At 35.4% G+C, this 15,362-nt stretch overlaps 1 protein-coding gene across 2 annotated transcripts in view; it reads right to left on the bottom strand.

Moving 5' to 3' along the window:
- LOC126827258 (wnt inhibitory factor 1) overlaps positions 1 to 15,362 on the bottom strand; it is a 70,639-nt gene that overhangs the window by 12,327 nt on the left and 42,950 nt on the right. For both annotated transcript variants that reach the window (XM_050556528.2, XM_056102440.1), the window contains exons 4-5: positions 6,511 to 6,613; positions 3,048 to 3,191 (exon numbers count right to left, since the gene is read on the bottom strand). In XM_050556528.2, coding sequence (XP_050412485.1) covers positions 3,048 to 3,191; positions 6,511 to 6,613 — 247 coding nt within the window. The remainder of the gene's footprint in view (positions 1 to 3,047; positions 3,192 to 6,510; positions 6,614 to 15,362) is intronic.

The raw sequence follows: 15,362 nt of genomic DNA, 5'->3' as shown, positions 1-15,362 counted from the left end.
CCGTACCTTGGCCTTGAGAAATCGTGTCATCACAGCAAATCAGATCAGCGCTCGTCTTCAAACAGACACTGGTGTGAGAGTGAGTGGCCAGACGATTCGGAATCGACTGCATAGGGGTCACCTTCGCGCCCGACGTCCTCGCGTGATCCCTTGTTTGAGAGATCATCACATTCAGGCAAGACGTCGTTGGTGTAGGGATCGTCAACACTGGGATAATCGACGCTGGAGCAATGTGATGTTTTCAGATGAGTCAAGGTTCACTGTTGATTTTTTGGACAGACGTAGGAGGGTGTGGCGTCGTCGAAACGAGCGCTTCCAAGACGTTAACGTCATCAGACATGATCGATTTGGGGGTGGTTCTGTTATGGTGTGGGGAGGCATCACTGTTGCTGGAAAAACGGCTTTACATGTTGTTGCAGGGCGTGTTACAGGCCAGTACTACCGGGACAACATCTTGGCAGTCCATGTTGTGCCGTTCGCACGACGTCATGGCCGCCGTTTCATCTTCCAGGATGACAACGCAAGATGTCACAGGGCCAGGATCGTTACAGGTTACCTCCAACAACAGAACATCACCACATTACCTTGGCCAGCACTGAGTCCCGACCTCTCCCTTATCGAGCATGTCTCGGACATGCTTGGACAGAGGTTACGTCAACGTCAACAACGTCCTGCCAATGTCCAAGAACTTGCTGCTGTGTTGCAACAGGAATGGGACAATCTGGACCAAAATGACCTTAGACGTCTCATTAGGAGTATGCCACGTCGGATCAATGCTTGTTTGGCAAACAGAGGGGGATTTACCCGTTACTGACTTGGTTGTGATGCTGTGGTAACTTTGCTGTTTGACCCCGGGTATCATTTTACCCTTATAATGGTCAGTCTGTGCCTTACTTAGTCTAACGATCATTTGGAATAAATCGATGAATGTGAACTTCATTTCATTTTGTCATTTGTTTCTTCGTCAGTTTCATTAGGTGACTTTAATAACACTTAAAAATCAAATATCCCCTACTTTTTTTTAATAGTATATTTATATGTATGTACAGAAGACAGTAAAAGACGGGACGAAACGTTTTATGACAAGTGCAGAATGAGATGAGTGCGAGTGGGGACAGACATACCAAACGAGAGAGAGAAATGGGGTTTAACGCCCACTCGACACAAACTAGGTCATTTCGGGACTAACATATGGTTTAATTTTTTTGATTTATTTCAATAATTCGCTTGCGCGTAGGGGTCTTTAGCAGTGGGAGGAAAACGGAGGACCCGGAGAAAACCCACGAGGTTGGACAGGCGACCCTACTCCTTGTCACGTACAACCGGGGATTCGAAACCACGTCAGTTGACTCAATGACAGACCTTATGATACAGCGCGCGCGTACTAACCATTTGGCCATCCAACCCCCCACGAATATAGGACAAAACAGGGATGTTTAATGCGATGCAGACATAGTGCCATTAATTGTATTTGATTGTTATTTTGTTGCATATTCTGTATATATTTGTCTCCTATTCACATATCTGTATCATTTGTCTGGTAAAGACGAGTGTTTAGTATTAAACTCAGTAATTGTGTATCCATAAAACTGTACCTAATGTATCTTTAGCATGAATAATATCTTTTATATTAGCTTGAAGTAAGATGCCAGTTAAATGAGATGCGAACACGTGATGACTATGTTTTCAAGTATTGTGATATTTCTAGTTACAGTAGAAACCATCCCAACTAGTCACAATACAATAAACATCCAAATACCATTGGAGCTACATGGGTTAAATTCACCTGTCGTGTTTCATTGAGTAGTGTTAAGGAATGTAATGAATGTCGAATGGTTTAGACTACAAGTAAACCTGTTTGATTGAAAACACTGTTTGTATATATTAACGTCAAACTGTTACTGAGACGGGATATATACAAAATGTTACAGGAATAAATATATTGGGTTATAGTATAGTAGATTGGTCGTGTGTGGGGGAGAGGGGGGGGGGACGTACAGTGTGTTGTGTCATCTTGGGGGTGTACAGTTGTGTGTTCTATCAATATGTGGTTGTAAAGTGGGGTGTACAGTGTGTTGTGTCATCTCGATATTGGGGGTGTACAGTTGGGTGTTCTATCAATATGGGGTGTAGAGTGATGTCCTATCAATATGAGGTGTACAGTGGGGTGTTCTATCATTATTTGGGTGTACAGTGGGGTGTAGAGTGGTGTCTTGCCAATGGTTGGATGTACAGTGGGTGTCCTGCCAATGGTTGGATGTACAGTGGGGTGTCCTGTCAATATTGGGGTGTACAATGGGGTATCCTACCAATATGGGGGTGTACAGTGGGGTATCCTGCCATTGGTGGGGTGTACAGTGGTGTATCCTGCCAATGGTGGGGTGTACAGTGGGGTGTTCTATCAATAACGACACACATGTTAAATTTCAATAAATGGAATAATGTTTGGCGTCTCGTCAACATATTTCGGACACTAATACGTGGTAATTTGTATTCCTATTATTATGTGAACAAGGTGGGGGGATTTTGCCCGTACAGCGGTGTGTCCCTCTATTCAACCTGGAATTCTAACTGTATAATCTACAAAATGCAACAACATGCAATTAAAGAAGCATATATTTATAAGCCATTGACATGTTTTGGTATCTCGTGAATGAAATATTGTTTACGTTAATCTACGTAACGTTTGTCAACATTGTAAGCTTCACCAACTCCGGGGAGGATGTATGTGTGGTGTATGGCCGAATGGTTAACGCGTGCGCGTTTGGCGTGGTTTCGATTCTCCTGTTGTCTAAACTCGTGGGGTTTTTTTTCTCTCTCTCTCTCTCTCTCAATCCTACTCCTTATCACGTACATGCGGGGAATCGAAACCACGCAAATTTGACCCAATGATATACCGTCTGCTCCAACGCGCACACGTTAACCATTCGCCCCCTCCCCCGGGGACCAATGCAGTGAAAAGAACCGGACACACTAACCGGAAGTGGCTATAGAGACAACAAGAAAACCTTGTGTTACAGATTACAATAAAATCAACCCAAACTTACCAAAGGCTGTACAACGTTTCTTCAACTTAAAGGTAATTGGTGTATTTTGGACTGCGTGCCCTGAAGTAGCATATATATGTAAACCTAGTACAATCGAAGCTACACCCTCGTCTTTACCTGTACATGGTATTGACATTTGAAAGACTGGAAAATAAAACAAAAATTAGGAAATACTATAATCATTTCTCCCATAAATTGGTTTCCGTTTCTCTTTTAATCTAACCCGTCGTCGACTGTTGAAAGTCAAACTGGCTATATCTCACCGGAAGTAGTAGTAAGGGTAACAACTGTGCAAAATAGAGTATGACGTCATATTTAATCAACATGACACTTAAAGTTTCTAACCTTCATCCGTGGGATTTTTAAACAATAAATTTAAAAAATGTAAACAATAAATAATGTAAACAATAAATAATGTAAACAATAAATAGACAATGTAAACAATAAATAAATAATGTAAACAATAAATAAACAATGTAAAGAATGAATAAACAATGTAAACAATAAATAAACAATGTAAACAATAAATAAACAATGTAAACAATAAAAATAAACACACTTGTATGGATATATACTACTTCTGAATTTTATTTTTCATCTTGTTAATCAATTTGTTGTTATTGTTTTATCTGCTAAAGGGCTTCCAAAGTGTTCATCTATATATTGCACCACGTTTTTGTTATTAATCATTATTTGCTTGATAACGATACCTGTATATGTATTGAAACGTGGGGATCACGTGGCTAAGTGGGTAAGACGCTAGCTCGCTAGCCTGGAGGTCGGGTGTTCGATCCCTGCATTGGCCGAGAAAGTTCATCCAGATTTTCCGGCGTGGTTCTCCCTTGTCAGTGATGCAGCACGGAGGGGCTGACAAGGAAAGCTGTCTAGTCGTTCGGATGGGACGAAAAACCGAGGTCCCGTGTACACATTGGCGTGCACGTAAAAGATCCCTTGGCAGTTGGAATTCGATATAAGAGTAGGCCGTAGTGCCGCTGCCCGGGCAAAATTTCCCTCATAGCACACTGTATGGCGTATGCCCGTCTTCATTAGCCCAGGTTAGGAGCAGAACAGTAGGACGTTAAACCCCATTTCATTTCATTTCATTTGTATTGAAACGTAGCATGTTAATAAAATTCAGAAGTAGTATAAGTGTGTTTATTTTTAGTGAAATCTATTTTATATGTCTTATAAGGATAATATAAACAATGTAAACAATGTAAACAATGTAAACAATAAATATTTAAAGTCGCTAATGGTCGTTTGGGGTGGTTTAATCTCCTGCAAACTACAATATTGTGTAAATCGAATTCCTATATGGAATATCAATCGAATCCCTAAATGGAATATCACCCGAACCCCTAAATGGAATATCAGTTGAATCCCTAAATGGAATATTAGTTGAATCTCTTAATAGAATATTAGTTGAATCTCTAAATGGAATATCAGTTGAATCCCTAAATGGAATATCAGTTGAATCTCTAAATGGAATATCAGTTGAATATCTAAATGGAATATTAGTTGAATCTCTAAATGGAATATCAGTTGAATCCCTAAATGGAATATTAGTTGAATCTCTGAATGGAATATCAGTTCAATCTCTAAATGGAATATCAGTCGAACCCCTAAATGGAATATTAGTTGAATCTCTAAATGGAACATCAGTCCGCAATGTGTTTCATTCTGCTTATTATCTACACAGGGGGTTGGGTGGCCAAATGATTTAATGCATGCACGTTATGGTCTGTCATTGAGTTATTTGGCGTCGGGGGGTTGGATGGCCGAATGGTTAGCACGTGCGCGCTGTATCATAAGACCTGTCATTGAGTCAACTGGCGTGATTTCGATTCCCCGGTTGTACGTGACAAGGAGTAAGGTCGCCTGTCCAGCTTCGTGGGTTTTCTCCGGGCCCTCCGGTTTCCTCCCACTGCTAAAGTCCCCTACGCGGAAACGAATTATTGAAATAAAATTAAACCATATGTTAGTCCCGAAATGACCTAGTTTGTGTCGAGTGTACGTTAAACACATCTCTCTCTCTTTCTCTCTCTCTCATTTGGCGTCAAATATTAGATATGGTCGGAAAAAATACAAATGACGCACATCGACTTTAAATGAAAGTGCTCGTGTTATGTTAAAGTGTTAAATTGCATTAAGTTTGTTAAATTGTTTGGAAAGATAATAAAATAAACTTGGGTTATCTACTCTTGTTTTAAAACTGATTGAATCTGTAGCGTGGAGGTTATTTATTGAAAAACGATTAACTTGTGTTAAAACTGCTTAAAGAAATATAACTGTATCGCGTGTTATCAAACCGTCACTGGTTTTAGTAGCCACGTGTTGCCCAAACATTTACTTAACTTTTAAAAAATCCCCCCTTCAATGCTGTCTAGACAAGATAATATTGTTTTAAATACACGTACATCGCACCTTATTTATGTCAATTGTCTGACAAACACTTAAATTGTTTTCACCATCAATTCCACCCAATCAAACACACCTCGTGACCTTTCACCTTTCAACAACACGTGGTCTATCTACGTCATCACCTTTTCATCTTCCCGCCGATAGTGAAAGACAAGTTACAGGTTTTTAGAGAAATTTGTTAATTCGCTTTCACGTTCCAATCTCAAGAAGGTGTTTGACATGGCTGACATGAGGCTTGAAATCCAATCAAACTTTACGTTTTAACTAATTTTAGACACGAATTGCGACCCCCGCTTCAATAAATCAAGCCGGTATCAGATGAACGTTTTAAAGTTTAATAGTTTGCTCAGCGATCTCCATCTTTTTTAACAAGAACCAGTAGACTTCAGTCATCAACAAACTTAATCATATCTGCTAATTCTAAGTTTTCTAAAATTATTCGTTGAAAGGCTTGGAAACAGAAACATGTTTTAAGAGAAATTTAAAATAAATAGAGACACACTGAGAATTTCTTTGATCCTGTTTGGTTTTGATTAGAATTTATGACTGATACATTCTGGGGAGTTTATTTTAAAGGTCTATTATAGCGTATATCTTATTATACATTTTGTTTAAACAGAGCTGTATAGTAACAATCGACCACTGTAAGAGAGCGAGAGAGAGAGAGAGAGAGAGAGAGAGAGGGAGAGAGAGAGGGACTTTCAAATGGTTCAATTTTATTTCAATAAATCGCTGGCGCGTAGGGGTCTTAAGCAGTGGGAGGAAACCGGAGGACCCGGAGAAAACCCACGACGTTGGACAGGCGACCCTACTCCTTGTCACGTACAACTGGGGAATCGAAACCACGCCGGTTGACTCAATGATAGACCTTATGATACAGCGCGCACGTGCTAACCATTCGACCATGCAACTCCCCACCCCGCCCCCTCCCCCGGCTCTGGACGGACCACGTGGTAACAAACACCTGTAATTATTGTAGAGTATAGACGGACGATATATATATTACCTGTAGGTTGATGGGGTATATTATAACATATATTACCTGTAGCTTGATGGGGTATCCAGCCATGAGCTGGGATGCTGAGTAAAGGATTATATAATAAATGTTGATCTAAAGACGTTAAATTTTCAAACCAATAACGAAACTGAAATAAAGAAGTACCAAGTAATTAGAATTTAATAATTTCAATCGTTCATATAATGCAATCTGATTAAAACACACATTCTATTTCGTTTCGTTTTTTATAGTTCAAAATTTCGTTTTACTTGTCTTTACTACGCTTGGATGAGTTGTTATATTACCAGCGTTTTGGTTGAAGTGACGTATTAGCCAATGAAACGGTCTGGTACGGCGACTTCTTGGCTTGCCATGCACTAGAAACGTCAACGCTGATTGATTAATCTACGTCTCACGTCATAGGGGCAAAAGTCGCTCGTACGACAACTGGTACGACCTTCCACTACAACCGGTCAGATCTTCTTGTAGTGTAGGCCATAGAAAGTATAAAAAAACGAAACGAAATAAAGATCTGTATGACAATCAAATTGTCATACAATTATACATGCGGCTGGGTTACAGAGTCTAGTTGTTTATAATTATAGATTCCATAAACAGTTAGTTATTGACTATTAGTTTCAAATTTAGGAAATGTTGACCCGTGTTTCTAACAAAGGTTACATAATTAATTCTGATGAAACAACCAAACGTGTCTGTTTTTGCATGTTTCCATTTGGTAGGCTGTCTTCGGGACAATATGATTAAAACACAGATCCTATTTCGTTTCGTATTTTATAGTTCAAAATTTCGTTTTATTTGTCTTTACTACTAGCATCTGGAAAAGTTGTTATATAACACGCGTTCTGGATGATGTTAGGGATTTAACCAATGAAACGGTTTGTTACGGCGAGTTTTTTGGCGTGAGGTGCACGGAACTGTGGGTAACCCACTAGAAACCTCAACGCTGATGGCGTCATTCATTATGCACGTGATTTCAGTCACTGCAGTCCTGGAGACATTCTGATTAAAATACGGATCTATATTTCGTTTCGTTTTTTTTATTTATACTTTCGATGGCCTACACTACATGAAGATCTGACCGGTTGTAGTGGAAGGTCGCGTCAGAGGTCATACGTGCGGATTTTGACCCTATAATCATCGGTCAGGACTACAGTGACAGATATTACGTGCATAATGACGTCATCGGCCAGGACTACAGTGACAGACATTACGTGCATAATGACGTCATCGGTCAGGACTACAGTGACAGATATTACGTGCATAATGACGTCATAGATTGGTACATTTGAATATTGATTATAATTCATATATTATAATGGTGCTGAAATAACGACCTTTCGTAAGAGTTTTGAAGAAATTAAGGGATATGCCGGAAGGGAAGTTATATTAATAATTAATGTTACAACTGATAATGTCTTTTTTCAAACAGCATTTACATAACGGCATAACTCATAATGTCAACTTACAAACTTGGACATAACATTCGAATAACTCATAATGTCAACTTACAAACTTGGACATAACATTCGAATAACTCATAATGTCAACTTACAAACTTGGACATAACATTCGAATAACTTATAATGTCAACTTTCAAACTTGAACATAACATTTGAATAACTCCCATAACTCATAATGTCAACTTACAAACTTGAACATAACATTCGAATAACTCTATAACTCATAATGTCAACTTTCAAACTTGAGTGTTCAAAAAACTGTAAAGTTTACAAGTAGAATCTATGACTTGATGCGAATCGTAAGCTATTTTGTAAAATGTTCCATACTGAAGATGCTTAAACTTTCTTTCAAAACATATGATGGGACAAGGCTAGATTGGTTTGATTGAACTTGCTAGTAGGCCCAAGGTTAGTTTTAAGTGTTTCAAATTGTCGACAAAATTGTAAAATACAATAATAAATATCCACCTTTATTAGCAACGAATGTAGGTTAGGATAGGTTATAAACATTCTGATTAAAACACAGATCCTATTTCGTGTCTTTTTTTATAGTTCAAAATTTTGTTTTCGTTGTCTGTACTACACTAGGATCTGGAAGAGTTGTTATATAACCTGCGTTCTGGTTGGTGTGAGGGATTGGTCAATGAAACCATCTGTTACGGCGACTTCTTGACGTGCGATGCACGGAACTGTGGGTAAACTATTAGAAACGTTAACGCTGATTGATTAATCAATATCTGACGTCATAGGGTCAAAAAGAAGTAAAAACAAAGTCAATCTGTTAAAAATTATAAACTGATTTTTTGGTCTAGTTGGTTTATCAATATAAAATGAAATGGGGTTTATCGCTCTACTGTTCTGCTCCTACTGGGCTAATGAAGACGGGTATACGTCATGCAGTGTGCTACGAGAGAAATTGTGCTCGGACATCGATGCTACGTCCTCCTCTTATATCTAATTCCAACTGACAAGGGATCTCTTACTTGAAGGCCAATGTGTACTAGGGACTATACATTGTCCCAGGCCCTCCGCTTAGTCAACTTTATGATTAAAAGCGCACGAGTTAGACCCACTCCCACCGGATATTTTAACTAGCACGTGTTTGTATACCAGTTGCTATATATAGCCCACTTCACCAGAACAACTCGAACTCTTCAACGTCTTGAGATAAAATGAACAATTAACACCTACTACTTACTGTTTGAACATGTGTCATGGCGGTGAAAAGGTGAAGAAATCACAAACAAATAAACGGCGAAGAAGTTGTTATGATTCTATCAGTAAATAACTTTAAGTAGTTTTAGAGTTGGAGACGAGATTTTATGATAAAGTAGAGAAAATTGGCGTGTGAGTGTGCGTGTGTGTGTGTTATTCTTTTTATCTCTCAAAATCCACAAAACTATAAACCCAGTAGTTTTGGTACGTATTATGGCATAATATTCAAGGCGTATTTCAAAATGGCTCGGTGGACGGACAAATGTGACGACAAAATACGACTATATAACAGACACCTTTGCAACTGAAATTTGATATTTCACATGTTTAATCAATCTCTTTAACAGAGGAAATGCGAAAGCCTTCTTTTAACTCTGTGCAAGATGATTGACCTTTAATTGCACGTGTACTATATGTCTACGTATGACGCCACACCATACAGCGACGACATTGTAAACATCGGACGTAGTAACCAATTTGTTCGGACAGAACTGACGCCTCTAACTAATTTTACGCCTTCGAATACTATTTTATGTACCCATTAACACTAAATAGGAAATATATTTTTTTTTATCCAGATCTTCCACTACATTTAATTTTTTATTTCTTCATTCGCCCAGTCGGAGCAGCACGATAGGACGTTAAACCCCGTTTCATTTCAATTATTTTTATGTTAATATGTGATAGTAGCAGCCAAGCGAATATTTGCTGCTGATCAGTTTGGTGTTTTAAAGAATAGAGCAAGGTTAAATATTATACAATACTGAATATAGTAAGGTTAGATATTATACAATACTGAATATAATAAGGTTAGATATTATACAATACTGAATATAGTAAGGTTAGATATTATACAATACTGAATATAATAAGGTTAGATATTATACAATACTGAATATAATAAGGTTAAATATTATACAATACTGAATATAATAAGGTTAGATATTATACAATACTGAATATAATAAGGTTAAATATTATACAATACTGAATATAGTAAGGTTAGATATTATACAATACTGAATATAATAAGGTTAGATATTATACAATACTGAATATAATAAGGTTAGATATTATACAATACTGAATATAATAAGGTTAAATATTATACAATACTGAATATAGTAAGGTTAGATATTATACAATACTGAATAGAATAAGGTTAAATATTATACAATACTGAATATAGTAAGGTTAGATATTATACAATATTGAATAGAATAAGGTTAGATATTATACAATACTGAATATAATAAGGTTAGATATTATACAATACTGAATATAATAAGGTTAGATATTATACAATACTGAATATAATAAGGTTAAATATTATACAATACTGAATATAGTATGGTTAAATATTATACAATACTGAATATAGTAAGGTTAGATATTATACAATATTGAATAGAATAAGGTTAGATATTATACAATACTGAATATAATAAGGTTAGATATTATACAATACTGAATAGAATAAGGTTAAATATTATACAATACTGAATATAGTAAGGTTAAATATTATACAATACTGAATATAGTAAGGTTAAATATTATACAATACTGAATATAGTAAAGTAGAAGAACAATCCCGGAAGAATATTATAAATTTAATATATCTCAAATTTAAAATGTATTTTTAAAGTATTTATCTTGATGTAAAACCAGCGCCACTGAGCAGCTATACTAGCTGGAACGTGTGCGCTTTATAAATGTATTAAATTATAAATTATTATTATTATTATTATATTAACGATTTTCAATGACCGACGAAGAATGTCGAAATGACCTGAATAATGTGTCAACGAAGCGTCACAACTCACTATAGGAGCTAAACATCTAACTCAATTTTTTCCATAACATTCGAAATTACAAACACGATTCAGAATTCAATATTTGCCAATTTCAATCAATATTGATGTTGTTTTCTTTCCATAATATTTGGAATTAAAATTCAATAATGTTTTATTTCCATAAATATTGATGTCGTTATCTTGCCGTGAAAATATGGAATCCTGATATCCAATAAGACATGAAATGAAATGGGGTTTAACGTCCTACTATTCTGCTCCTAACCTGGGCTAATGAAGACGGGCATACGCTATACAGTGTGCTATGGTTTCGGGCCCCATTTGTAATGAACAAAGAAAAAATACCCCAAAAGAAAATATGGAAGTTATAAGTTATGACTTGTTCACAAACGTCAAAATAATAATAAAAATTTAATAAGCAGGCGTAAACGACTGTCTTTGGACTGTATACGTATTTCACCGAACGTAATTACAGTAAGGTATTTTAAAATTTGACTATAAATCACTTTATATACATTCATATTACATTAATTTGTGCTTTTAGACCCATTTTTGTTTGTTTTAATGTTCCCAAGAATAGAGCTAACGCCATTGAGGTCGGGTGTTCGATCCCTGCATTGGCCGAGCAAGTTCATCCAGATTTTCCGGCGTGGTTCCCCCTTGTCAGTGATGCAGGATGAAGGACCTGACAAGGACAGCTGTCTAGTCGTTCGGATGGGACGAAAAACCGAGGCCCCGCGTACACATTGGCGTGCACGTAAAAGATCCCTTGACAGTTAGAATTCGATATAAGAGTAGGCCGTAGTGCCGCTGTCCGGGCCAAAAATTTCCCTCATAGCACACTGTATGGCGTATGCCCGTCTTCATTAGCCCAGTTCGGAGCAGAATAGTAGGACCTTAAACCCCATTTCAAAAAGAAAAATTTAAAAAATACGCCATTGAAATTCCCTTAAAAACGAAAGTTTAATGAGGATATTTTGTTAAACCAATTCACGTAAATTGAATTAAATCTGTTTTTAATCTGCGGTAAATCTTGAGAGATTATTGTTTTTGTTGTATCATTGTTGACTAGAGTTTATATTGTATTAAATTAAAATATATTAACCACTTTATAAATAAACAGCCAACATGTGGAGAAGGCGTGTTACATGTGAGACTGTATCAGAACCTTTGTACAAACCCGAACGATTTATAACCATAAAAAGACATGTACTTTTAGTTGCACTGTGTTTACCAAGAATTTGTTTTTGTGTAAAAAAATAAGTACACGTACTTTTAGTTGCACTGTTTGTTTGTTGTTTTTTTTAAAATTATTTCAATAGCATTCCACGATTTGTTTGATAATTTTTAGTTAACCCTGAGTCACGTGATATCATGGAATGCGGGGGCAGACGGCAATTAATTACTCTTTTATTAACTTCAACGTTAATTTTGGTCTCCTTAGCCGACTCCACCTGTGCCCAAAATTGTCGTTGGGCTGAATGATTTTCATAACTGACAGAGCAGCAAATGGGCATTTCTTTGTTCCAAATTTTGCATGAGGTTGACCATTGCAATTTTAAGACACACAAACTTAATTCGCATACTAAAAACGTGTAATTATCCGCCGTAAATATCACTGTAACCAACCTGTTAACTCTGTTATCCCTCCACCTCTAAATCATGAACATTTACCAAAATCTGGCAGAAAATTAAAAGGGAAAGAAACAGAATTGCTGTAAACAGACGTACTACAAATCGTGAAATTTAATCATGGTCTGCATCCGTGTCAAATGTACAAAGCTAAAAGAGAGAGACAGAAAAATGGGGTTTAACGTCCACTCGACACAAACTAGGTCATTTCGGGGCTAACACATGGTTCAATTGTATTTCAATAATTCGCTTGCGCGTATGGGTTTTTAGCAGTGGGAAGAAACCAGAGAACCCGGAGAAGACCCACGAGGTTGGGCAGGCGACGCTACTCCTTGTCACGTACAACCGGGGAATCGAAACCACGCCAGTTGACTCAATGACAGACTTTATGAAACAGCGCGCACTTGCTAACCATTCGGCCATCCTTGCAACCCCCTTCAAAGCTAAAAACACGTAATGCCACGTAATAACTTTAAATACGCCATGACTGGAACATAGTATATGATGAATACAGGATTATAAATATCTCTGAGCGTTATATAAACTAAATGTGTATATTGAAACGTGTGTTTGTTTTAAATATGTTATTATCGTTGACATAGTTGAGTTGAAATCGGAAGGGGTGGTACTTTTGGGGGCGGTAGTCGGAAGGGTTGTCTAAATTGTAAATTTATCTGTGTTATTATAATAATAAATATTTGTATAACTCTGCTAGTAGTTTTATATTATTGCACTATTAGCCTATAATTTACTCGTGAGCTCACCAATCCGGCACGAACTATAAACAAAACAGCCGAGATATTGCTGAACCCAGGTTTTAACAAACTGTGCCCTGTATATAGTTAACTGATATGTATTAAAATGTTACAGTTAGGTCGCGCGTATCATTAATTAAATGTATAGGGACGATATTATTAGTTAAATGTATAGAGACGATATAGAGACGATATTATTAGTTAAATGTATAGTGACGGCATTATTAATTAAATGTATAGTGACGATATTATTAGTTAAATGTATAGTGACGATATTATTAGTTAAATGTATAGTGACGATATTATTAATTAAATGTATAAATACTATAGTGACGATATTATTAGTTAAATGTATAAATACTGTAGTGACGATATTTTTAATGTATATTAAATGTTAATAGATTAATGCCAATATTATTAATTAAAGTTAAATGTTAATAGATTAATGACAATATTATTAATTAAAGTTAAATGTTAATAGATTAATGACAATATTATTAATTAATGTTAAATGTTAATAGCTTAATGACGATATTATTAATTAATGTTAAATGTGAATAGCTTAGTGACAATATTATTAATTAATGTTAAATGTTAATAGATTAATGACAATATTATTAATTAATGTTAAATGTTAATAGCTTAATGACAATATTATTAATTATGTTAAATGTTAATGGATTGGTGACGATATTATTGATTAATGTTAAATGTTAATAGCTTATAGTGACAATATTATTAATTAATGTTAAATGTTAATAGATTAGTGACAATATTATTAATTAATGTTAAATGTGAATAGCTTAGTGACAATATTATTAATTAATGTTAAATGTTAATAGATTAATGACAATATTATTAATTAATGTTAAATGTTAATAGCTTAATGACAATATTATTAATTAATGTTAAATGTTAATAGATTGGTGACGATATTATTGATTAATGTTAACATTAATGTTAATGTTTTGAAGAATGAAATTTGATAAATTTTTCTAAACATGTTTTTTTTGTAAACAAACATCACCGTCCTCATCATCATCTTCATCATCATTACAAGATGGTCGATGAAACAGGGTGGGGTGGGGATAAGGTAATAAATATTTTGAATCGCTGTGTTACGTTTCGGGTGAGGAAATGGCGACCGTCCGTTATAAATATTTCTCCAACATGGTATACAAAACACTACAGTAGGCTAAAAATACAATTATGATTTATAGTATAAAATACAATTATTATTTATAAAATACAATTATAATTTATAAAATACAATTATAGTATAAAATACAATTATAATGTATACTATAAAATAATATTATAATTTATAGTATAAAATGCAATTATAACTTATACTATAAAATACAATACTAATTTATAGTATAAAATACAATTATAATGTATACTATAAAATAATATTACAATTTATACTATAAAATACAATACTAATTTATACTATAAAATACAATTATAATTTATACTATAAAATACAATTATAAACTTGATACTATAGAATATTAAACATACATTATGCAAGAGCTAAATCGGCCTATTTCAGATCTTTCTTTAGGCCTGAAACGTTATCTAAATTATTAATTAGACATTCATTAACTTATCCTGACCATAATCAACTCTCGATGTCATCGCTAGCCTTCGATATTTACTAGAGTAGGATCCGATTTGCTATTCAACTTTCATTCATGATTTAATCATGAAATGGATAATCGAGACTATGTTTTTATCGTACCGAATAGTAATGATGATCGAGGGTAAACCGAAAGTTCAATCGCAAAATTCTCGGTTCAGAGTGGATCTATTTGAAAATTCCAGCAAATTCCCTTTACATTATCTAGTATAGTTTGTAACTATTATAGTGAGAACTGCCAGGTCTGTATCTAATCTCCCATAATGTATCTTTTACTTGGGTAATCTGAAATATGATTCATCTCTATTTTCCGGCGTCGTTTCCCCTTGTCAGTGGTGCAGGACGGGGGGCTTGACAAGAA

This window comes from Patella vulgata, chromosome 7 (genome assembly GCF_932274485.2).
Source record: "Patella vulgata chromosome 7, xgPatVulg1.2, whole genome shotgun sequence".
Taxonomy (NCBI): domain Eukaryota; kingdom Metazoa; phylum Mollusca; class Gastropoda; family Patellidae; genus Patella; species Patella vulgata.
This window is presented reverse-complemented; position numbering and strand designations above follow the sequence as displayed.